Raw genomic sequence first — 25,916 nt, forward strand, 5'->3', positions numbered from 1 at the left:
AACATAACGTCGGAAGTAGTGCGCTGTATAGAAAACCAGATTTATTGTACAGCGCACTACTTCCGACGTTATGTTTAACGCATAGGAAAGGCAGCGGAAGTCAATGAAGTTTTTTCGGAAATCATTTTAGTGCTAAACGCACAATATATGGAGCTGTCAAAATAAAGGGTACTTAAAAATTTTGCACAAAGAGTAATTTTTGCCCATTTTCAAGTTTCAAGTGTTTACTCTTTAAAGCACAGAGAACAGACATCCAGGCTAGAACAAATTTCATTCGGAAAGTTGTGTAAGGATTTGAATCTTTACTTGAGTAAGGTTGCAAACCAATACACGATGACAACACTAACGCCACCAAACACCATATTGCCACAGTCAGTGGTGAATTGAAACATTTCAAGTGGTGAATTAAATTAGTATGGGAGATTAACCGATTGCAGCGCCACCCTATTGCCACTTGTGTTGCCGATTTCAAATGGCCGTTAAATTCCTTACACAGTTTCGGAATTGGACTTGGATGTCTGTTCTCTGTGTTTAAAGGGTGAAAAATCTGTTCAGCAGTTTGTCCTAGGCGCTAGCTCTTTTAACTTGTGATATCGGGAGCAAGAAATAAAATTAGAAATAACTGGTAAGTGTAATAATTACTGTCTACATTTTGCTTGTAATGATATAATCGTTGAAAATATTGTGTCTCGATTGCAGGACATCCGAAAAAATGGAATTTCCTAAGGATTGCCTAGTCTGTCGCCGATGGATTTCTCCACATCATTCAGGAACTTCACATCACACAGGAACTTCATATTTACTATAAAATAGTTATTTTAAATTAAATAAAATTGTTTTTATGCTAAATTGTTTCGTTTGTTTACCGATTTCATTTAATTTTATTTCATTTCCAAATTAAAAAAAAAAGAAAACCAAAAAGAGTTAAATTTACCCATTATTTCAACCGAATTGTTTTGTGAATAATGGGTAAAATTCACTCGTTGAACTGACGTACGAGCGCTTTACTCTTTAAAGAGCAAAGACCGTTTACTCTTTTTAAGAGTTCACCTAGTTACTCTCAAAGAGGGTACTTTTTTACCCTTTATAGAGTACTTTGGTTTCTCAGTGTATTGCAAATTGAACACTTTTCAAGTAAGTCAATATGGCAAATATTTGGTCATGTTTGCAACTCGAGTACTGACTCGAGTGGCAAACATGTGCAAATAATAGTTTTCCAATTGTTTGTCACACGTGTACTGACCATTGGCAAATAATACACGCTAAGGTCAGTTTACCTATTTTTCTAAAATATGGGTAAATTTTACTCAAATTTGCGTAAACTTTACGCAAATATGGGTAATTAAAACTCATATTTTGGAATAGTGCACATTCGCATTTATGGGTAATATTTACCCATATTTGGGTTACAATTACTCATATTCTGGTACACATTACCCATATTTGAGTTTTGTTTACCTATATTTGAGTATCATTTACGCATATTTGCGGTTGTGCACTTTTTGGAAAAAAGGTAAACTGACCTTAGCGTGTAGCCAAACGGCAAACGTCTGATAACGTCTGATACGTCAAATAGCCAAATATTTGCACATAATGGCAAAGCGTGTACTGAAAGCTTAAGATGCATTTATTGAATTATGAGTAATTGAAACTACTCAAATATGAGTAATTTTTTGCTGTTAATCAAATGCAGAAAATGGAAATCAAATTAAATAGCAATGGTTGATATATTACATTTACGAACAAACTATGATAAAAATAAATCGTTTATTGCTAATAACGGCTCATAAGGGCAAAATACAATAAATTATTAATGTTCCATATTTAATAAGTTTCACTTCCCGGTCACTCCAAGATGTCCTTTCGTTTTCGCCGTAGTGCTTAAATAATTCACCTAGCCTAGCTGCCGGAAGGGATGTGCTTGCCTCTGGAGGTGACGTGGCAATCATTTCTACATGTTCGATTGGCATCAAGATTCACGCCGTGCTCTCCGAAGGTTTTCTTTGGCGAAAACGTTGCACTGATGCCGATTTGTTGGAATCATTTGGAATTATTGCTGAAAATCGTGCACCGATGCAAGTCCAGTGAAATTCAGGTTCTTCAGTTTCGGCCTCGTATGCTTCTCAACTCATCCTTGCTTCCTTTTCGTTTCCGCTTTGGTTATCCGGAACCGTGTAGAATCATGTTTGGTTGGGTATCAGGTACGCCGGAAGCAGGAAGGGGGCAGCGCTATCAGAACCTCTCCAGATCGATGCCGCCACCAAATAATCTTCAAAGGAACAAAATGAACAATCTTTCTTGATTAATATTAAACTTATTCCTTAACTCACCTTTCAGAACAGATTGCTTTCATCAACAACCACAAATCAACAAGTTTTTGACTAATTTTTCTTCGTTTTTGTTTGTTTGTTTGTGACATTTTGGATCTAAGTTTTGATCGCCAGAATTATTATTTATTTTTCATCCAAATATGGGTAATTGCAACTACCCATATTTGGGTGAAATGGCTTTACTCATAATTTGAGTAAATTTTACCGTTTTTTGACGGAATGTTTTACCCATAAAATAGGTAATGCATAAAGAACCCATATATGGGTAAATAAATTACCTATTTATGAGTAAACTGGTCTTAGCGTGAAAAATCACTGACGACTTTAACTTTTCCGTGTAAAAAGCTATGAACGCAACCCACCGCAAATCGCCCAATGTTTGCTTGATTTCGCTGTCAACGTGACAGCTCGCGTCTCGCGCGGGTAGCTTTTCAGCGTCGGAACGTTGCCGGCCCTGCCCAGCTGTCGACACATTCTTTTTCCGGCGAGATCCTCAGGTGGACGTATCGTAGTTTTCATAATTTTAGCCGTAAAACTATCTCCATCTTCCCACAATGAAAATCTGGAAGGATATCTTCACCGGTAAGTGGGCGGGCACCGCCCGGGCCAGCGCATAGTGATGGAATTGACCCGCGGACTGTGCCAGTTGACGGAGAAAATCGACGACGAAAATTTCGTTGGGTGGAAAGTGCAGATTTTCGACTGTCGTCGCCAAAATGCACCAGCAGCAGCAGCTTCGTCTGACGCTTCTTCGTGAGCTTCTTCCCCGCAGTGTTGTGACTTGGCGAAGAAAAATGAATACGTGTAGTGGAAAAAGTGCAAGTTTTCGGGCAAAACATGAGTTTTGTTGGAGAAACAGTGGTGAATGTGAATGGAAATGTTAATTTTTGATGAATTCTACAACAACAGTAACGTTTCAAGTGATTATTTTTGATTTTTTCAACGAAAACGAAGTGTAAACAATGCGAATGTATGAGTCAGGTTAGGAACAATGTTCTGGCCCTGGAACGAATTCTAAAATTAAAAGTGCATTGACCTTTCGTTTTGGTGAATCATCCAAGGGAGTTCCATGACTATCTGCTACTAGTGTTTAACCAAATTATAGCGGAACCGTGATTAATTTCGATTGTTTTCCCCGATTGCAGGTGACGAGATGTTCTCGGACACCTACAAGGTGAAGCTGATCGACAACGTGATGTACGAGGTCTACGGAAAGCATGTATCTCGTACGCTCGGAGATGTCCAGCTGGATGGTGCGAACCCATCTGCCGAGGAAGCCGATGAGGGCACCGACGCCGCCACCGAGTCCGGCGTTGACATCGTGCTGAACCACCGTCTGGTCGAGACTGGATTCGCTGACAAGAAGCAGTTCACCACCTACCTGAAGGACTACATGAAGAAGTGAGTACGATTAATGAGGCAGCGGAAGAATGACGATGCACATTAACGAAATTGAATCTGGCGAGCTACCTATCCCTATCCGTGTACCTGTTAATTGTAACGGCCATCGATATGTGTGATAGTACTTCTGAAGTGAAAATCTTGGAAATGCAAACCGTTTCTGTAGAAATTAAATTTTAACAGTAAAAATGATCCTGCGAAAATGCTCGTTTAAAAAAAAATGGAAGTGCTGCCGACAAGAGTACAAAATATGTATGGAAAAATGTGTCGAATGCAATGAAATTGTAATTGTATTTATTGATTGAACGTAGATCAGTTTACAATTGATATACTTACTTTCAGTCCTGAGCATCCATGGTGGAGCAAAGGACCGAATTGAAAGATCTCCGTCCTTGGCGATTGCTAGCAATCGCCTTGACCTATTGCCGGGTCAAATTTCTGTCGGCTTTATTTTCTTGCTGAGGCTGCGCCGTCCTGCGTAGAGTGTGGCCGACCCACCTCTACTTTCGCTCACGAATTTCTGTCGCTATCGGCTTTTTGATGATATCGACGATGGAGCTTCACGTTGGAAATCCAACTGTGAAGCCACCTTGCATGAATTATATACCGCAGGCATCTTTTGATGAAGATCTGCAGCCGTTGAGTGTTCTCCGCTGATACATACCAAGTTTCACTGGCGTAAAGCAGCACAAATTGAGAATTTGGATATTGGTGCGTCGACTAATCTGATTGTTTTTCCATACTTTTCTTAAACTTCCAAAGGAAGCCCTCGCCTTCTTGATCCGTGCACCTAAGTGGATCCATCGCTATTTGGCTACCAAGATATTGGAAGCTTTCAACATTCTCCACTGATTGTCCAGCTAGCGTAAAGCTAGAATGGTTGACCGTGTTTACACCCAACGATTTGGTCTTGTTAACGTTGATGGTGAGACCTGCCACCGAGGAGAGATCGGCAAGATCATCGAGCTTGCTCTGCATATCAGAGCGCCGTTGTGCTAGGAGAGCAACGCCATCAGCCAATTCGAAGTCATTAAAGTGCTCCATGGTAATGGGTTGCCACAGCAATCCCCGATTTGGTTCACGGTCAATCGCACCAACCAGGATCTCGTCGATTACGATGAGGAACAGTAGCGGTGATAGTATACATCTTTGCCTCACTCCAGCAACGACCCGGATGAGATCAGACAAAAAAAAACCGTTGTGCAGTACTCTGCACGAAAATGCCCTGTACTGTGCTTCAATGAGGCCGATTATTTTTTCACTGAGACCCTTGCGCCTGAGGGCTTCCCACATGTTTCCGTGATTAAGACGGTCGAAAGCTTTTTCGTAATCAATGAACACCATGTAGAGAGACTCTTGGAATTCATTGATTTGCTCCAGAATGATACGGAGCGTGACAATATGGTCCACACAGGATCGTCCGGCACGGAATCCTGCTTGCTGCCGTCGGAGAGTTGCGTCAATCTTCTCTTGTATCCGGTTAAGAATCACTTTGCAAAGGACTTTGAGAACGATACACAGTAACATGATGCCCCGCCAATTATCGCATACAGTCAGGTCAGCCTTTTTGGGTACCTGACTAAGACGCCTTGCATCCAGTCGGCCGGAAATGTCGCGGTTTCCCATATGTTGCAGAATAATTGATGCAGTAGTTGTGCGGATACTACGGGGTCAGCTTTGAGCATCTCAGCTGATATGCGATCGACCCCTGGAGCTTTGTTCGATTTCATGCTACGGGTGGCTGTTTCTACCTCCTTCTCTGATGGAGCTTCGGTGTTGACACGGGTAATGCGTCGAACCCTTTTGGCAGATCATGCTGAGGTGTTGATGGCGTGGCCGACACTTCCAAAGGTTTCCAAAGTGCTTGAACCAACGTTTCAACTGGTCAGCCGGGTCGGTCAGTAACTGTCCAGACGTGTCTTTCACGGGCATCGTAGCATTCATCTTGGTCCCACTAAGGAGACGTGAGACATCGTAGAGGAGACGGATGTCGCTTGTGTTTGCGGCTTTCTCGCCTTCGTCGGCTAGGGAGTCCGCCCACGCTCTTTTGTCCCGTCTACATGAGCGTTTCATTTCCTTCTCGAGAGCCGAATAGCGCTGACATGCTACGGCTTTGGCTCCTCGTGTTTTCGCTTGCTCTATCGCGACTTAGGCGTTCCTTCGCTCCTCTATCTTCCTCCAGGTATCATCTGTGATCCACTGCTTTCTTCGGGTGCGTAGCTCACACAAATTATTCTCGCCGGTGGCGATGAAGGCGTTCTTGATGGCGCTCCATTGATCTTCTATGCTTCCACCTTCCCGAATGGAGGAGAACGTGCCCCTAGAGCCGACCTACTGATACCTGATGCTTCCACCTGCTGGAATATAAGCAGCACGGTTCTATACTGCCCCTATTGGCACAACAGTCCCATGTGAATAGGAAACCCAGCAAATATGGGACTGTTATGTGAATAGGGAGCGTCCATAAATTACGTCACGCAAAAATTGATCATTTTCAACCCCCCCTCCCCCCTATGTCACACTTTTTGTATGATACCTCTGAAATTTTTGTATGGGTCGTCACACTTTGTTGAACCCCCCCTCCCCCTCAAAGCGTGACGTAATTTATGGACGTTCCCATATGGGCAGTATAGCTCCTCGACGAAGGACCTTTTCACCGCAGTCGGACGCAATGTCGGCGCTACGTTTGTTCCGCGCATCAAGAAGGCTCCGTCTCCATTTTCGGCTGTTGCAGATGTGGTTGATTTGATTTTCCGTGACACCATCACGGGAAGTCCATGTCACTTTGTGCACTGGTCGATGAGGAAAGAGCGATCCCCCAATCACCATATCATTGTTGCCACAAAACTCTGCAAACAGCTCTCCGTTTTCGCTCATTTCTCCGAGACTATGGCGTCCCATGACGTGCTCATAGTCCGAGTTGTCGGAACCAACCTTCGCGTTGAAGTCGCCCATGAGGTACTTGATACCACCTTTCGGAGTCTTGTCCACGACAGCATTCAGTTGACTATAAAAGTTCTCTTTATCTTGCAATTCGGCAGTATCGGTTGGCGCGTAACATTGGATCATGGTAAGGTTTCAAACCCGAGTTCTGAATCTGGCTACAATTCAGTAACAAATTTTGGAAACGACGTATAATCAATGCCACACCATTGACGTCGTTTTCAAAATTTGTTACTGAATTATCCTCTCATTAATAGGTTCCCATTCCCACTTCATTAGCGCAGCGTGGGCGTGAGCGCTGAGCAGGAAACCAACTCCACTATGGCGAGGAGCTTGTTCACCTCGTATGCCAGAGTATAGTAGAATTTGACCCGACGCCAATCTGTGTTCTCCAAAGTTCGGCTAAGGGACTTCGGTCAGTCCTAGGATTTCTTCATACGGCATGCCTCATTGGCTAGTTGTGCCAGTTTACCCTGCTGGGCTAGGGTTATTACATTCCAAGTTCCAATTCTTGTCCGTTGTTTCGCACTAAAAGTCGTTGCCGTTGAATCAGTTCGTAATATTTCATTTTCGGTTTCTGTAACGGTTTTTTCACAGACAAACAGACGTAACTCTTAGAGGAAATTCATCAAAAACTTTTGCCCGGTGTCATTTTCATGAGTTCACTGCCACCTGTTGGTAGGACCGCGCGCGACACTATCGGCCATGATGGATTTGGATTTGACGTTTTGCTGACACGCACACTACTACACAAATTACATGTAATTTTCGTTTGCATCATTCAGCAACGTGTACACTGGCAAACGTCAAAGCGATCGAACAATAACGCATCTGGCGGAACGATCGCGCAAATCAAATGTTATTTGAATTGATCGTTAAATGCATGTGCCAAGCCGTTTTGAAGAGTATTACGTCTGTTTGTCTGTGTTTTTTTGGTTTCGGAAACAGTAGGTTGTTGGCCTAAGGTCCCCTATCCACCGTGGTGGGGCTGCCACCTTAGGTATAGCTTCCGGTGGAGGAGCATTTCATACTCAGCCGCTGGATGCCGGAACAGACGCTGTTTGAGCCGCACCACCTTGGTGAACAGACGCTCGAGACGTATCTTCTCAATCTAGCTGAAGTCAGAAGGACAACAGTGCCCAGGCTGCACTACCAGCTAAGCGCACAACTCTTAGCTGGCGGTCTTTGTCATCGCTTGACCCGTGGAAGCATGAGGTAGGAACTTGTGAGGACCAGAGCTATGTTGGACGCTCTCCTTATCGACTCACCGTTTCAGTGTTGGTAAACTCACACTCAAAGCACACTCATGAACCGCTCCTGCGTGAGCAAACTCGAGCGCGATTCTGAATCGTTTTCTCATGCGCGAGTTTTTCATGCAAAATCTCGCTCTCACGAGTCAAGCGCCGAAATCTGATTTGCTTGTAATACGAATTCAAATCAATTTGAACGACATTCAACGTTAGTGGACGCTAAATATACTTTTGTTCTATCATGCAATCCTAAAAACTTCGATGTAAATAATAACAATACCAAGAAATAAAGCAATGAGTGAAATCATGAGTTAACTCATGCATGATTTTTTCGGCGGCGAGTTTGGCGAGTCAAGAATCGCGCGTGAAACAACTCAACCATGAGATTTGAGAATTTGAGTTTTTACCAACACTGCACCGTTTTGCAGACAAAATGATCGGGACAGGCAAAATTTTCACTTTTCAAAAAATGTTCAAATAGCTTTAACTTTTTGCAAGTGCATCAAAAAATCTAAAATTTTTACTGCAAGGTGATCGACTAGTTGTGTATCAATGGTCCAACATTGGGAAAGATCGGACTATTCTACATGAAGTTGGAAAGATTCTAGAAAAAAGTTATAATTATCCGATAGCTAACATTGAGCTGTTATATCTCCGGATTCATTGAACCAAATGCAATGAAATTTTGAGCGTTCATGACTTTACATGATTATTTTTTGAAAAGTAAAAATTTTACCTGTCCCGATCATTTTGTCTATTCCCTGCCCCCACTCGCATAACAGTCCCATATGAATAGGAATCCCAGCAAAGATGGGACTGTTATGCGAGTGGGGCAGTGTACATCCGGAGAAGTGTATATTGAATATTCTAAAATTTCCTCCCCAGGAGAAGTATAGTTACAATGGTAAACGTTCGACGTATTTCATGATGAGGCTTCCAACAGATGCACAGATGAGAGTATAGCAACGATTCCGTTGTTGACATGCATACATGCTCGAGGCGGGACACGCGACGTTGCCATCACATTTTTACTGAAAGTAGCAAACACTGGGTTCACATGGTTATCTCTGGGTCTGGGGTGGCCGATGAGGAACTTGCGGGAATTGCAAAATATTTGAGCGTAGGTAAAGCGTAGACGTATATTAGTTCATATGGAGTTCCGAATCGGGCCTTGAAAAGAAGCCATTGCTGAGGCTCCCGGGATGTTCAGGTCTGATATGCAGAACCAGTGTTGCAATTTTTCGACAGGCTTTTATGATAGCGATATTTTGCTTTATTCATTTTCTCCGTTTTGGTTTTCCTGTCAAAGTTGCTTTCCGATCAGCAACACTGGAGCGAAATGAAATAGGTACTCACACTCGCACGCAGCGTGCTGAAAGCGAGAGCTGACAGGGCTAAATTTCCATTCAATTTTCTGTAGTTGAGTGTTTTCACCCGTGCTAACGTATAGGGCACTCACTCTCACAAGCCACCGCTTGAGACGAATGGCCTTTCAGCATGAGTAGTGTGTGGATGATTGGGAATTGATCTTGTTGGGTCGCTCACGAATGGAGCTCTCGGACTCTGTCAGTTCTCACATCGAGGAACTGAAAACGACCGCCGCAGTCATTCATTTTCGGCTGAAAAACAGGCACTGAGACTGATATTTTGCAGGACTGTGCAGAACTGTTTGGACGAGAGAGTTTTCTCAGAGGTTAGGAAGCGACAGAGCTTAGTCCTGGGACTACTATTGAACCCAAATTTAGGTTATTTTGACGCAATCCCGCACTCTGAAAAATCTTCACGTCCGATTTACGTGAAAACATAGGTAATTCTCGTCCACCATACTTTTCATGTAAAAGTTACATGAATTTCAGGTGGAGGAACTCACCGGTGAGAGATTCTCGGTTACATGATTTTCACGTGAAAATGACGTTATTGTTCAGGTAGCTCAAAAAGGTCTTTAACGCGATTTTTGTAATTCTTGTTTTAAAATGATAAACTTAATACACAATATTCATTTCCACTAATTTATTTCAAATTAAAGTTAAATTTATACAAAAAAAATCAATCATCTGCATTGCACTAAGAAGTAGACCATTGTTGCTGGCTCGTAAACTGTAGCTGTGTTGCCGTTGTTCTCGCGATGAATATGAAAGTTTACTGAAAGAAATTAATAGAGCACATATAAAACTACAACCAAATGTATAGACAAATTAATAATAATAAGAAACTTACCCGGATTTCCATAAAACAACAGTTTTCAGATAACAACAGCTGCCAATCCACTGCCTCGTCCACTGCCGCCATGTTGGTCACTCAGTATGAAACTTCACTCATATTTTTTTCAGACAGGCAAATCACGTCATTGTGACCTGAACTGAAGGTGAAACTGAACTGATCTCATGTAAGAATCACCGGAATCATGTGAAACAGACCGGAAGAAGCATAACCAGTAAGTACGTGATTTTTCACGTAACTTGGACGTGAATACTTTTTAGAGTGCGGTCTTCCTCAAAAATACGGTAAACGACGATAGTCGTGAATAAGTAGTCAGACAACCTATTTGCACGTATAATGAAATTTTTGATCTTGTTTTACGTGCGGGAATGTTACATCAAATAAGATGCAGCAAAAGTGCCCCATGTGAAGGCGCCATACGTGCATTGGCGGGACAATAAAACGCTATATGACATGAAGCGATATCTTATGTGATTCAACATGTCAGAGGATTATTCAACCCACCGCCGATTCTCTCAAAGGAATCCGAAAAGGATCTTCGTAAGCATCATACAGACCTAAAAAAACATGTTGTTATCTACCATCAACCAACTTGGCATAATAATCGTCAATCTGCTATCCGAAAACAAAACTACCTTCACTAAATCTGGCGTAATACCTACTTGAAAAGGACTCGTACACTTTGTGTAAACAACGTTGTTGCCGCCCTCTGCATTCACCCACGCATATCAAAACCCTTATCAGAAAGAGACCGCCATCAGCTAAGAGTTGGTTGTGCACTTAGCTGGTAGTGCAGCCTGAGCACTGTTGTTTTTCTGGCTGTTCAACTAAGGAGGTGCGGCGTTTGTTCTGGCATCCCGCGGCTGAGTAAGAAACGCCCTGCTAAATCCAAGATGCGAGCCCCATCAGCGTGGTTGTCCCAGTGTTGGTTGGGACACTTTAAACAGAACTGGCCCTCCGGCGAGACAGGAGTGTTGGCGTAGGCCCAATATAAGCCACCAGCAGAAATTCACATTAATACGAATAAAATGGGAGAAATACGACTCGATACAATCGGCAAAAACCCACGCGACAAAAAAAAAAGGATTACGATTGGAAGCTTGGAACATGGAATTGCAAGTCAATTGGACTCGCAGGATGTGACAGAATATTCTACGACGATTAACATCCCCGCAACTTCTACATCGTGGCGCTACAGGAACTTTGTTGGACTGGACAGAAAGTGTGAAAAGGGGGGTATCGAGTGGCTACCTTCTACCAAATCTTTCTCACCACCAATGAACTGGGAAGATGCGACAACGTTTGATCGGGTGCCGGCAGATTGAGAGTTGAAGGCCGTTTCTTCAACTACAGCATCATAAACGTGCACTGCCGACATACATGGAGACCTGATGATGAGAAAGAAGCGTTTTACGCGCAGTTAGAGCAAACATACGATGGTTGCTCGCCGCATGACGTAAAAATTGTTGTCGGCGACATAAACGCGCAGGAAGGAAGCGTGAAAATGTACTGACCGTTAATCTGGCGGAACAGGCTGCATGCGAATGATAACGGTCAACGATGCGTAAGCTTACCCAATTGGCAACCTCTCATGGAATGGTAGTCAGAAGCACTTTCTTCTGAACTGAACCTCTAGCGCAGAGGCTTTGTGCCCCAAGCCGACATGTGCCAAGACAATCACGGGAATCTTCTCACGAGCGAGCTGGAGGTGTTCAAGAGGTGGCCGCAGCATTACGATGAACACCCTAATGGCGACGTTGAAAGTATCGAAGGTAGCGTGGTAACAGATCTAAGAGAATGCGCGGAGCAATACACAGGGCCGGATCTAAGGGGGGGCCGGGGGGGCCAGGGCCCCGGGCCCCCACATTTTAGGGGCCCCCACAAAACACAATTTTGGTTCAAGTACTGCTCAAAAACAAATAAAAACTGTATTGCTCATCGCATTTGTACCTCCGTAGGGCCTCCACAACTGCTCGGGCCCCGGGCCCCCACAAACCTTAATCCGGGCCTGGCAATACAGCAGCATTTCGACAAAATGCCTAGCGATGTATCAGGACATTGAACAACGTCAACAACCACTCGGACCACTGGAGGAGTCATCAAGCGAAGCATTTCTAAGATTTATTCGCTAACAACGGAACAGCAATTAGACAACTTGGAGAAAAGACAGTAGGGTCAACACCGCGAGGATGCTCGCCCTTTTCTTTGTTTATCTCTGAGTCATTTATAAACGATGTGCACCCTACTCAATTTTTCACATTCTTGCAATTCACCATTTCAACTTCCTATTCTTTTCTCTCACCCCAGGCTGGTCACCCGATTGGAGGAGAACAACCCCAGCGAGGTCGAAGTGTTCAAGACCAACATCAACAAGGTGATGAAGGACCTGCTGGGACGCTTCAAGGATCTGCAGTTCTTCACCGGCGAGTCGATGGACTGCGAAGGACTGATTGCGATGCTCGAGTACCGCGACATTGACGGCGAGAGCACGCCAATCCTGCTCTGCTTCAAGCACGGCCTGGAGGAGGAGAAATTCTAGAGACCTAAGACGGAATTGTGTTTGTGTAATACAAATTGTATGTGTATAGCTAGATCGCGCTTAACCCTACTATTGTTTCGAATTCGATGTCTGCATCGGAGGAATTTTCTCTCACACTCCATTCAGGACGGGGCTCGGACGGAGAGTCCAATCTCTTATCTTCATTATTTTATAAAGCGAAATTCCTATTTTTTCAACTGAAAAGTGTTTTATATTTATTTATTGCACATCAAAATTTAAATTTTTGTATCAGCTTTTTGAGCGATTGCGTTGTTTCAAGTAGGACACAAAGAACTTCATGAATTTACGTCTAGAAAAACCCGTGGCAAACCAATTGTAAATCAATTCTAGTAGAGCAACAAGACTTTTTATTAATTTCCACTTGTAAATCCTCACACGCCACATTTGCAGTGCGCTCCTGTTGCATCTTAGAAAGCCATGAATACCTACCTACTTACACACAGTACATTGAAACGACTCGCATTTATCAAAGGAAATGAATCAAGTAGTCAGGAATATTATATCTTATAGTGCGAATGCAACTATTTTCAACCACCACTCAATACTCGTTGAGAAAGAAACAGCGGCTTAGGATAATTTAAATCTAACATCAGCAGGAATACTTACAATCATCCATATTTTCCCTCTTTTATTACGTTCACAATCTGATGGTGATCGGTGGACGGACTGAGGTGGTGACAAATGAGGACGTTTTGTCCCTTTCTCCCTCCGCGAACGATAAGAAGCGACCATTGTTTGGTGCAACAGAGAAAAAAAAAAGAATGTCAAAATAAAACAGTGCTGAACAAACAACATCTTCGGTTCAGCATTGCGAAAACAGGAAACGAACGTTTTGGAAATATTTAATAGGAAAGAAATAACCCCGTGCGTTTTTGGCACTACAGCTTGAGACATATTGACAACACCGCTAGCCATCATGGTTTCCCATAGCGGAAATCATCATGGTTACAGGTCGCAAGCCCTGGCAAAGTGTGGAACGTTTTGATGGCTGTGATCCCTGACCATCATGTAATCAAAATCCCAGGGATACTCAAGTGACCATACTGTTGGGTTGTGGGGGTTGCGTGTGTGGGGTGCATATATTGACAAGCATTGCTATGGATCGTTAGGGCTGAGTAGGAGCGGGGAATGGATCTACGATTGCTGAATTGCGATTATACCTACTGGTATAGTCGTGATTCAAAGTCTTGGCGCCGCTTTTCGCTTGTGTTCGGCCTTGTTGGTTTGTTTAGGCGGTGCGGGTAGGTCTCTATGTACTTCGTACGTGTAGTGCGTACGGCTTCAGCATTGTGGTTACTTGGGTAGTGCAGGATATTGGGTTTGAGACTGAAGGGGTCGTCATTGATTCTGCCGACACCATTGAGTGCTCATTGTTGGCGGTTGTGTTGGTGACGATTTCTTCAGCTTTATAATCTTATTTATACCACGCACAAACTTAGGGAAGAGGGACTGCTTTGTAATGCAAGAGAGGGATTTAAACTCTGCGTTACGGGTTGGGTGAGGTCATGCAGATAGAAGCAACCCAGGTGACCTTGCGGGCTCGGGTCGTGATGGATGAATGAGTGCAGTGTGTGTGGAGTGCGCTACCCTGTGGGTGCAGTTGAGTCCGGGTTGGATTGGAACGAGACCCTTCTCTACTTTAGATCGGTTTCGGTTGTACGGGCAGGGTAGTGTTTGTCTTATTTGTGACGTGTTGTGCGTGATTTGCGGCCCGAGCTGCGTGGTTACTTGGGAAGTATTGTGCTCTGTAATCTAGATTTTGGTTTTAAGGTGAAGCTATGGCTGGGTTGTGCCTCGGATTTGTTGGGCACAGGTCGGGAGAGCCCATATAGCCGAGGCGGTAAACGCACGGGTATTCAGCATGACCATGCTGAGGGTGACGGGTTCGATTCCCGGTCGGTCCAGGATCTTTTCGTAAAGGAAATTTCCTTGACTTCCTTGGGCATAGAGTATCTTCGTGCCTGCCACACGATATACACATGCAAAATGGTCATTGGCAGAGGAAGCTCTCAGTTAATAACTGTGGAAGTGCTCATAGAACACTATGCTGAGAAGCAGGCTTTGTCCCAGTGAGGACTTTACGCCAAGAAGAGGAGGAGAGGAGAGGAGGTCGGGAGAGCTGGTGGCGGTTTGTGCTGGAGGGTTCGCTCGATTGGTTATTCACTGGTGATGGCCAGTCGATCGACTGTTCGCGCAGCCTGTCATTTGGTTCTTGGGGTTTGTGCTCTCGAGGTTCGGGGCGTTGCTTCATTGTATCTTCACTTTAATACTAATATTCCTTGTTTGATTAACTGACTATTATGTCCAGGCGCTTAACTCATTCTATTTCATAGATTGCCAGATTTGAGGGTAATGGTTCAATAGGGTGTTAGCAATCAGAGTGGATTAGAACGAGTTGGCGCCTACAATACACCAACACTAACACACATACACCAACACGTACACGCACACATGCACCTACAACTAGCTGTAAAAGACCAGTGAGCGGGACAATGGTGCCTACCCAACAGTGCAACAGTTGTAGGTGGGGTGTTTGGCTTAGCTACATGACTTGGTCCGGCAAGCCCATAAACATCAATTGGTAGACGTATTGCCTAGTGAAAAGACAACGCAGATGGGCGAAAGCCAGGGAATGCGTTGATAATAGCAGAATAGCAGAATACAGCTTGAGACATATTGACAGACTATTGGGCGATTGGGGTAAGGGGCCCTCACTATAACTCAGTTGAAAAGGTCGTTACGTCAAGAAGAAGTAACTATAGAAAATCTTGAACGACAACGGCTTCCCTGGGAAGCTGACCAGACTGATCCAAGCAATGAGGACGGTGTGCGAAACTGCGTAAGGGTTTCGGGTGAACTATCTAGTTCATTCGAATCTTGCAGGGGCTGCGACAAAGGTGACGGACGCTGATGCCTACTCTTCGACATCGCTCTTGAAGGTGTTATGCAAGACGGATGACAAAGACCAGGAATCAGCATCCCCAGTAAGTCGCACTTATTACATTGCACTACGGTGGGGCATTGGTGTAGCGAACCTTTCTTTTCCAGGCTATATACTCGTGGGACCAAAAATGAGTACAAATTCAAAAATAAGCCTTCAAGGGGATAATTGCCTCACCCAGTCTTTTATTTTTTTTTTTTTATAGAATGAGAAAATCTGCAACAGATACCCAAAAGATGGTTCCTCGGGTGATGTGGGGATCGACCCACTAAAAACTCATTCTTTCTCTTCCTTACCTTCGTGGTACGCCCGTTAGGGATGACTTCGAGAAGGGGGGCCGTACATGAGTACACTCTAATAGTAAGCTGTCGTGAATATCCTTTCCGCCTGGAAGCCAAATGTCTGCGAATATAGACAGTCTTTCTGCGATCCGAATCTGATTTTCGAATCTCCTCCACCAGCACAGAGTGCGACACGGACACGTCCGTTCGTCTCCAAATCTGCCAAAAGAAGACCGATCAAGCCAAAGCCGAGCAAGCCTGAGGCTTCGCCTGCTTTGTCGATTTATTATCCAGCACATCTGTCAATCCAATTGTTATGTCGGCTATCAGTGCTAGTATTTAAACGCACTGGAATAAACCAGCAATTCCAAATCATCCATTTTGTCGTTTGTTTTTTTTTACGGATATTTTTATAATTACGTTCTACATACTACATTCTTCCCCTCCTCTACTCGTCTTGTGAAACTGGACTGAGGTAAATGCTTATTTTTTGTACAATTTCCAGCAGTCTAGGTACATGCATAGTTTGAAAAATATTGACTACCATCAAGACTACCATTTAGTTTTCTTAACTTTTTTCTACCTTTTTACAACTTAGATTCTATTTGAAGATTATCCAAATTCCATTGTAGTTCAATACAATGCAAACCCAATTCAATTCATACTGCATATTTTGTTTTAAATTTGAACAAAATGCATTCTAAACTAACTTCAAATTCAATCCAATTCTGTTTTTTTACCCAAATCCAACACCGATACACATACACTTCCCTTTCAAATTGCAATCCAACTCCAATCAAAATTGATCTAATCTAAATACAGTCTAAATCTTTGAAGAATCTCACCCAAATTAAGCCCAATACAATCAAAACACAACCAAAATCCAATCTTAATCCAATCTTTCCCATATACAATCGCTGGCAATCACAAACCAATCTAAATTCAACCAAATCTAAATCCAATCCAAATTCAGTCGAAGCCCGATCTAATTCCAATCAAAAATTAAATAAAATCGCTATGAAACTCGTTTTCTCTTGCTCGGTTCGTACCCTGCTGCACCAATCTAAACAACACTATTTTGATTCGCGTCCTCTCGCACGAATCTAAACACAAACCTCTCTGAGTCGCGTCCTCTCGCACGACCCGAAAAAAAAACTTTCGATTCGCGTCCCATCGCACGAATCTTTTTTTTTTTTTTTCTTTATTATAGTGTTTTTTAACTTACGCTAGTTCAACACTTACCGCACGAATCTAAACACAACCACCCAGAGTCGCGTCCTCTCGCACGACTCCAAACAAAGCTCTTGATTCGCGTCCTCTCGCACGAATCTAAACACAACAACTCTGAGACGCGTCCTCTCGCACGACTCCAAAGAAAACCGTTCCGATCCGTTCCTGTTCACACGAATCGCAACGCAACCCATACGATTTGCACGTTTCACAACATAATTCTTCAAAATGTCATCCGATTCATCGCCCCAGAAAATCTGTCCAGATTCACAAGTAACAAAATAGCAGCCCTGATAGCAGTCAGTTTTCTGTGCCTTATTCCGTGATCAGAATTCTGTACCGTGGCGTTACACCGCGAAAAATATAAAGATGGCCGCTGAAACTCATTGATGCTTCGCTTCGGAAAATCGATTTAACCGTAGAAATTTTCCATTTACCGAAAAACTTCTTCAAACACCGAACCATTTTATAATACATACCAATCTATGGGAGCTGTTGCGCCATTGTCGTGAATATCCTTTCCGCCTGGAAGCCAAATGTCTGCGAATATAGACAGTCTTTCTGCGATCCCCGAATCTGATTTTCGAATCTCCTCCACCAGCACAGAGTGCGACACGGACACGTCCGTTCGTCTCCAAATCTGCCAAAAGAAGACCGATCAAGCCAAAGCCGAGCAAGCCTGAGGCTTCGCCTGCTTTGTCGATTTATTATCCAGCACATCTGTCAATCCAATTGTTATGTCGGCTATCAGTGCTAGTATTTAAACGCACTGGAATAAACCAGCAATTCCAAATAATCCATTTTGTCGTTTGTTTTTTTTTACGGATATTTTTATAATTACGTTCTACATACTACATAAGCGTTCCACCAGCTACCGCTTTAAGTTGTTCACTCTCCCCTGGAGGCTCGGGGCTCGGGTCCTGGCTAGTACTTAGACTACCCATTGAGCTCAAGCTCCTCACCCAGTCTTGCGTGAGCGAAGTGCAGAATACTCTGTCAGAGTCAGCTTGGCCTCACCGAAGACGAGCTAGGTACTTACCAACACCTTAGTCTGTCGCGCCTTAATTTTTCACGCCATTCTGGTGCTCATTAAGGTTAAGGTGCTACTTCCACCTTTTGACCATCTCACATCCGCCCGTTAAAAGGTTTCCATCTTTATCCCTGCAGATTGCGGCTCACGGCATGGAGCTTCTGGTAGAACTCTAATAAGTTGTCATTGGTTTTGTTCTCTGCATCAGATAGTGAAAAAGAATTGAAGTGCCAAATATTTAAAAAAATCAAAATTTTCAACGTCTGTTGTCTGTGTTTTTTTTTTTCATCAAATGCTGTGTCTGGTTGTCTGTGGTTGTCCCTGGTTTTGTTCTCTGCATGTGATATGTAGTGAAAAAAATTGAAGTGTCAAATATAAAAAAAAACAAATTTTCAACGTCTGTTGTCTGTGATTTTTTTCATCAAATGTTGTGTCTGGTTGTCTAAGGTTGTCACTGGTTTTGTTCTCTGTATCTGATAGTGAAAAAGGATTGAAGTGTCAATATTAAAAATCATTAATATCATCAAATGCTGTGTCTGGTTGTCTGTGGTTGTCACTGGCTTTGTTCTCTGCATCTGATAGTGAAAAAAAAAATGAAAAGTCAAAACTTAAAAAAAAATTCAACGTCTGTTGTCTGTGATTTTTTCATCAAATGCTGTGTCTGGTTGTCTGAGGTTGTCACTGGTTTTGTTCTTTGCATCAGATAGTGAAAAAGAATTGAAGTGTCAATATTAAAAAAAAAAACAAAATTTTCAACGTCTGTTGTCTGTGATTTTTTTCATCAAATGCTGTGTCTGGTTATCTAAGGTTGTCACTGGTTTTGTTCTCTGCATCTGATAATAAAAAAAAAATGAAAAGTCAAAAATTAAAAAAAAACAAATTTTTAACGTCTGTTGTCTGTGATTTTTTCATCAAAAGTTGTGTCTGGTTGTCTGAGGTTGTCACTGGTTTTGTTCTCTGCATCTAATAGTGAAAAAAAAAATGAAGTCAAAAATTAAAAAAAAAACAAATTTTCAACGTCTGTTGTCTGTGATTTTTTCATCAAATGTTGTGTCTGGTTGTCTGAGGTTGGCACTGGCTTTGTTCTCTGCATCTGATAGTGAAAAAGAATTGAAGTGCCAAATATTGAAAAAAATCAAAATTTTCAACGTCTGTTGTCTGTGATTTTTTTTATCAAATGCTCTGTCTGGTTGTCTGTGGTTGTCACTGGTTTTGTTCTCTGCATCTGGGTTCATTCAAATATTACGTAACGCAAAATTTGACAATTTTTGACCCCCTCCCTCCCCCACGTAACAACTTTTGTATGAGAACTTTTCAAATTTTGTATGAAGCGTAACGCAGCGCTAGACCCCCTCCCTCCCCTCTCAGCGTTACGTAATATTTGAACGAACCCTCTGATAGTAAAAAAGAATTAAAGTGCCAAATATTTTATTTTTTTGTGAGAATTTCCTCGTGTGCTGCGTCTGGTTGGCTAGTCACCGGACAGACAAACAGGGCTATTATATTTATGAATGAAGAATTGAAAATAAAACTCAAGAATAAACTTCTGCTTGTAACTTTCCGCCCACGCTGCGTTACTGCTCGTCGAACTATTCGTTGACTCCGTTCCTCATTTTTACTGTTTTATTTATAAAGCCGGCAAAAGTTAACCGATTTCAATATAAGTTTTCCTGTTTGTAAAGTATGCATGTCAAAGTGTTGTGTAAAAATTTCATTGAATTTTATCTAGCCGTTGCAAAGTTTTATTTTCTTAAGTGGCACCCGATCAGTTTTTTTATATTCAAACTGCTACAACTTTGAAAGTACATACAAAATGGCTCAAAATTTAACTAAGAACATATTTTTATAATAGTATTACAGATACTCTTCGATATAACATACAAAAAAATTTCTCTTTGTACGTTATATCGAAGTGTACGTTATATCGAAGCAGAGAAAAATTTAATTTTTTTTATGCTAGTATTGATGTATTCGACGTGAAATTAAACCCAAATAATGTTTTCGGTGAAATTCACTAAACTATCAATGAAAAACTTGAGTTTTAACCAAAAATAATTTTGTTTTTTTTTGTGTTTCGATATAACGTACACTAATTTTTTCCCCAAATTGCGCTAATTCTGGGCAACAAGGCAAATGCTGCAACAAAACATTGATTTGAGTGATTTCGTATTTTATCTAAGGGTTATTTGTGGGAAAAATAAAAATTTTCAATGCTGTACGTTATATCGAAGCAAAATGTACGTTATATCGAATTCGTTATATCGAGGGTACGTTATATCGAAGATTACCTGTATACTGTAAAATTTTCATAAGAATTGGAGCAGTATTGGTAGTTCTATAAGGCGTCGTACACAAATTACGTAACGCTATAGGGGGAGGGGGGGGAGTCTAGCTTAGCGTTACGAGCCATACAAAATATTTTTGGTTTCCATACAAAAAGCGTTACAAGGGGGAGGGGGGGAGTCTGAAATCGCCGATTTTGGCGTTACGTAATTTGTGTACCATGCCTAATCAAAATTGTGCTTTACTGTCCTTAAATTGCCGAAAATTTACTATGGAGTGCTTTGTGCAAAATTTTATAAAGATAGTTATTATGGTATAGATATGGTTTTATCTATATATCAACCAATACTTAATGGATTTTGATGAAATTTTTATGCTATTAGCTTCATATAATTTACCATTACTGGTCCAAAAATAAGCAGTTTTGGTGTACGCAGTCTTAAGTTATAAAAAAAATGGTGTGACCAATTTTTGACCGTACCACCCTTTAATCCAGCAGCCTTCTGGTGAATATATAACGAACCACCTCAAAGACGGATTGCGCTGAAAATTTGATCGATTGGTGACCTACTGGTGGTGACCAATCGATCAACTTTTCAGCGCAAACCAACCCTCGGTTCTTCAGATTTGTGCTTTTGAAAATTCGAAGTGTGGCTTCGTTATATATTCACCTTCTACAAGCTTTACTTGAAGGTATAGTAGTACCACGACCTATTTTTCCGCTCTATAGCAAACGGTGGCATTATGGTTCATTATGCAATTAATTTCGGTTGAATTACGATTCATAATGAAATTATTTGATTGACACCCTGTGTTTCCTCGGTTCATGTGGAACACGGTAAGAACAAGAACTTGTAAAACTGTGAAGGTTATAGCACGGCTTGCTTGATTAAAATTTTGGGTCTAGCATGACGGAACACGTGGCCGTAAGAGTTGCTCTAAGAAGAGCGAAACACGATGATACTTATGTAAACGATCATATTCGATTGACTGCATTTTGTCATTGCATAAAATGCAGTATGCAACTCGCCTACTCTCGTTGGATAAATGTATAACTCGAAGATGAAAGAAAATTCATCCTTTTGTAACTCGTTGCATAAATCATCATTAGATCAAAACAGTTGGGCATTGTAGATGTAGGGTGTAGATGAAGTGCGATTCAAACTGTATTCCTCTTCTAGACTAAGCTAATGGAAATAACTTATGGTCAAACTAATAAATTTTACACTTTATTCACTTCAAGCCGTCTAGTTGGGCAGTTAGGGTAAAAGCACTAGTCTTCGCCCCCTCCCTAATTTTCGCCCCCCCTAATAAAACATTCGTATTTTTTATGATTAATTAGGTAGATTGTTGTTTGCTTTTCAACGTATCTGAGAGAGCAAATAAAAATCAATCTTGTGCACTAATGATATTCCACGAAACCAATAACTTAATCTATCGAATTAGCGATTGTAAAATAGTCATGGCAATGATGTATGTTTTTTTCAACGCAATGCAAACAGTAGCGATAATCAGAACCTGGGAAGACTTACAAAATCAACTCTTCCAACCCAAAATAATGAATATTGATAATCATACAAGTCTTGGGAATACACAGCAGGTTATTAATTCAGGTAAATTGATAAAACTTATCAATTTTTAGCTATTTTTATAGGTGGCGAAAATTAGAGCACAAAATTTTAAGTTTCCAATTTTCGCCCCTGGCGAAATCCCTTGTCCCGTTCTATTCGTATTGCGTGTTTCAGTTTTCGCCCCTCTCTTTCTCGTACTGAACTCGGGTGTGGAGATATCGAATGAGGTGAAGTTGATCTTTGTGAGGTTGGGGAAAGTGGGGCAAAATGTTCCATTTATGCAAACGTGGTCATTCTAATCTATTTCATGAGTGTCTTGTGATTTTTGGGGCTGTTCGTGGGACGAACGTTCCAAACCGTCGTGTTCTATAAGGGAATTCCTGCACAATCTATTTTGGAGGATAGTTTACTTTTTTGTATAAAAGACGTTAAATTTTGGTACGCGTGACGCAAATTTACCGATTCAAATAAATAAGTGAGGATTGTAGATGTAAGTGACCTATTTGTGGAATATAAAAAAATCCAAAAGTCAAACTTTTCTAAACTTGTTTAAAACTATGTTCACGTTGGTGAGAAGAATTGCAAAAAATGGGGGAGAAAATGGAATTAATTTTGAAAGACTTTGCATGGGGTGAACAATTGGTGATATGCCTCTTTACTCACGAGGATTTATCACTAACACTCTATTGTTCAAACTCTCTGAATTAAAAGTGAATAAAAAGTGTAAATTTTAGGTGTTGGAAAATTTTACGGGGCGAAACGTCCGCCGGCATTTTTCGCTTTGGCTAGTAATGAAATGTAACTTCCATTCAACTCTCATTTAACTATTCGCAACAGTTATGAAAGATTACAGACGCTTGTGGTAGTTAATCGGTCAATGTCAATCGCTTGAATTCCATGTGTTTCAAATTAGAAAATCTCTTTGACGTAACTTATTTATAAGAATCTTTCTGGCGTTCGATTTAAAAAAATCGTAAGTGTGCAGTGATGCTTATGCAGATTGGACTTATTCAAGTCGAACGCCAGATTTGTTAGGCACACTCATTTTGGATTCAAAAATTCCCTGCATTTTTTAAATTTTCGCCAAGATCCACACAGCCAAGCACTAAGTAAAAAAACAATATTATCGATCTCTCAGCAACTTTCACAGTTTGATAACCAGATTCAGCAATTCAAGACCAACAATTGAAAAGGCCGCATCAACATTGCGTAAACAAACACGCTTCTGTTGACTTAGGGCCTTCTGGGATTCACCCACGCATCTCACCACCCTTAACAGAAAGCTTAAGGACAGACTTGTTAGAGTCCCAAAATGGCCGCCACAATGGCCGACTTTGGCACCTACTCACGATTTAGAAGGCACAAATCTCTTCGTAAACAAAACCAGTGCACCTGAGCTTTTTATTTTAAGCTAATTACAAGAAAGCAAGAACAGAATAATGAAATACATTGTTGTTTGAAGCTTGCTTCTTGAGATTTGTGCGTCTGAAGTTTCGATGTAATGTTGGAGCGGGATTTCAAGACGTTTGTCCTTAATGTATGCGCTTTCTGTTAATGGGGGTGAGGTATGTGGGTGAAGTTAAAAAGGCCTCAAGTCGACAGAAACATGTTTGTTTACAAAATGTTGATATAGCATTTTCAATTGTTGGTCTTGAATTGTTTTTTTTTTTTCTGAGAATCAGCAAACAAACGTCACTTTTACTATTATCTCAGTGAGTTTGCTGTACAGTCAGCAGCTGTGCGAGAACAGCCGAATTTGCAAATATTGTTATATCTAGTGTATGATTTCAAAATAAGTAGCCCTATGGGCCCCTAATAGATATTTTTTTCGTGACGTAATTTATGGATGTTCCCCTTAAGTTATGTAATAATGCAAAAAAATCCATTTCAAAATCTCCCTACACTACACTTAGGTTCTATATACTACACCTTCCATTCTATTTTTTTCGCATGGGACATCACTCACTTCACCCCACAAAGCGTGACATATTTTGTGTACGTACCCCATTGATACGTAATTTTTAGTTGCCCATGTTTTCTTCTTTACAATCTGTCAATTGATCTATGTATGTATTGATGATTTCATGAATTCCTAGACTCTAGTGCAATTTTGATTTAGTGAGATACAATGTGCACACTCACTAATATTAGTAGGCGTTTGCACAAAAATGTTTGACATTTTACCAAAACAAGGGAGATGAACTCATCAAATATCTAGCATAATATGACCTTCACCGAACTAGATTTTTTTCGGGCAGATTTCGTGTTCCGCAATCTACTAGGACGGTTCGGCCACAACAGGTGTAAAGGGATAGTTAAAAAATAACTCTAAGGAATAGTGATATGCGCTGATAATTCGTTCTAGACCTTATGCATATGTAATTATTATCTAGGGTTATACGATACAGTAATGGATAGTGTGTTGTGTGTTGGGTTTTTATAACCTCCGGTCGCAGCGGGTGGACAGCCGCTGGGGGCTACTAAGTTCGTGGTTGGAGTGGACTGGGATTTTGATTCGGCATCGAGCCTGATCGATGCAAGGCGGGTATTTGAAAGTGCTTTGGGGATAGTTTCTAGTTCTAGTTCCACGAGTCATCTTGTGAACATGGAGTCCCTGTTTCATCCCTGACTTGCCCTGTCCGTACGGACTGAGTGATTCCACACCTTTATCGTTGATTTGCTAGCTATCTGACTGTCACTGTGGCCGGGCTTCAAGAAGTGCAACATGCAGTACACACCTCGGTACACACCACCCTCCGTATCACAACTTAACACTCATAATACACCCAGGTTGGTTCCGACTCCATGAATCTCCTCTTAGGTATGCCTGAAAACATGAGGCTTATTCTGCATTTCAGATTTTTTCACTAAACTCTGTTGATATTGCTAATCAAATTCTGTATCAAAATAATAACGATGAGAAAAAAAGTTGTTGTCCAGGTAACCGTGAGAAAGCGTAGGTGTTCAGTGAGGTGTGCAAATAATCACTGTGCAAAAATTAATTGCACAAAAGTCTAATAATTTCTGAGAAGCTCAATATTGTTTCGTTCTCTTAATTTAAACTCAAGGAGGCGAATAATATGCATACAGGAAAATAATTTTTCTTGATTTTCCAGACGGGAGCTGGCTTTGGATAACAGTACTAAGATTGCCGGTATAATTTGAATTCAACAAAATTTTAAGGATAGCTATGATCGAATTGAGGAAAATTTATGGGCAACTGTAGGGGGCAAAAATTAGAGCGGAGGTGGGGCGAAGATTGAATTTTGGGGGGCGAAAAATAAATCACAAATCAATATTGAAAATTGTTATTTTAATGAATACAATCTATAAAGATAATGGTACTTTTGAGCAGGGATACCACTGATTAAAGGATAATTAGCAAGCATTACCAAAGAAACATAGATAATATCGGAAATATATGTTGGAACTCAATAATTTGGATAGTTCAATGCTTTAGGGGGGCGAAATCTAGTGCTTTTACCCAATTTGATCGATTTCACGAAGGGAAGCATTTACCTGCCTAAATTACTTCATCTACCCTAGAAGACACCGTTCGAGACAGCAAATGAATCCCGGACAACGCTTGCACATGCGTACTTTCCGCACTTTGGCGCCACATAGTAGGAGTAGGAGTAGGTATGCCGAAGCCCTTGTACATCGACAACAAATCCCCAGTCTTTAGAAAGAAAGCGATGACATTACGTTACGACAGCCATCAGACCAAATTCATTTATGGGACAGTAAAAACGTACTGAAAGGGAAAATGTGCAACTGAAACATTATTGTGTCATTAGGTAAATTTCCATTTCGAACGAACCCACGCGAGTAGAAATCAGGGAGCATTCGTAAATAGAATTGAAAGAATAATAGTGA

The 25,916-nt window shown here is 41.5% G+C and overlaps 1 protein-coding gene and 1 long non-coding RNA gene across 2 annotated transcripts; one reads left to right on the plus strand and one right to left on the minus strand.

The window, feature by feature from the left end:
• Nucleotides 1-1,748: 1,748 nt before the first annotated feature.
• Nucleotides 1,749-2,483, minus strand: LOC134289661 (uncharacterized). Its single transcript, XR_009998601.1, has 2 exons — nucleotides 2,331-2,483; nucleotides 1,749-2,269 (listed from the first exon to the last, which is right to left on the minus strand). It is a non-coding gene; the product is annotated as an uncharacterized LOC134289661 (long non-coding RNA).
• Nucleotides 2,484-2,737: 254 nt separating this feature from the next.
• On the plus strand, nucleotides 2,738-13,532 carry LOC109404863 (translationally-controlled tumor protein homolog). Its single transcript, XM_062859296.1, has 3 exons — nucleotides 2,738-2,912; nucleotides 3,476-3,731; nucleotides 12,452-13,532. The coding sequence occupies exons 1-3, from the start codon at nucleotides 2,885-2,887 to the stop codon at nucleotides 12,681-12,683; spliced, it is 516 nt and encodes a 171-aa protein (XP_062715280.1). The 5' UTR covers nucleotides 2,738-2,884; the 3' UTR covers nucleotides 12,684-13,532.
• The last annotated feature ends 12,384 nt before the right edge of the window (nucleotides 13,533-25,916 follow it).

This window comes from Aedes albopictus, chromosome 3, assembly GCF_035046485.1.
Source record: "Aedes albopictus strain Foshan chromosome 3, AalbF5, whole genome shotgun sequence".
Lineage (NCBI taxonomy): Eukaryota > Metazoa > Arthropoda > Insecta > Diptera > Culicidae > Aedes > Aedes albopictus.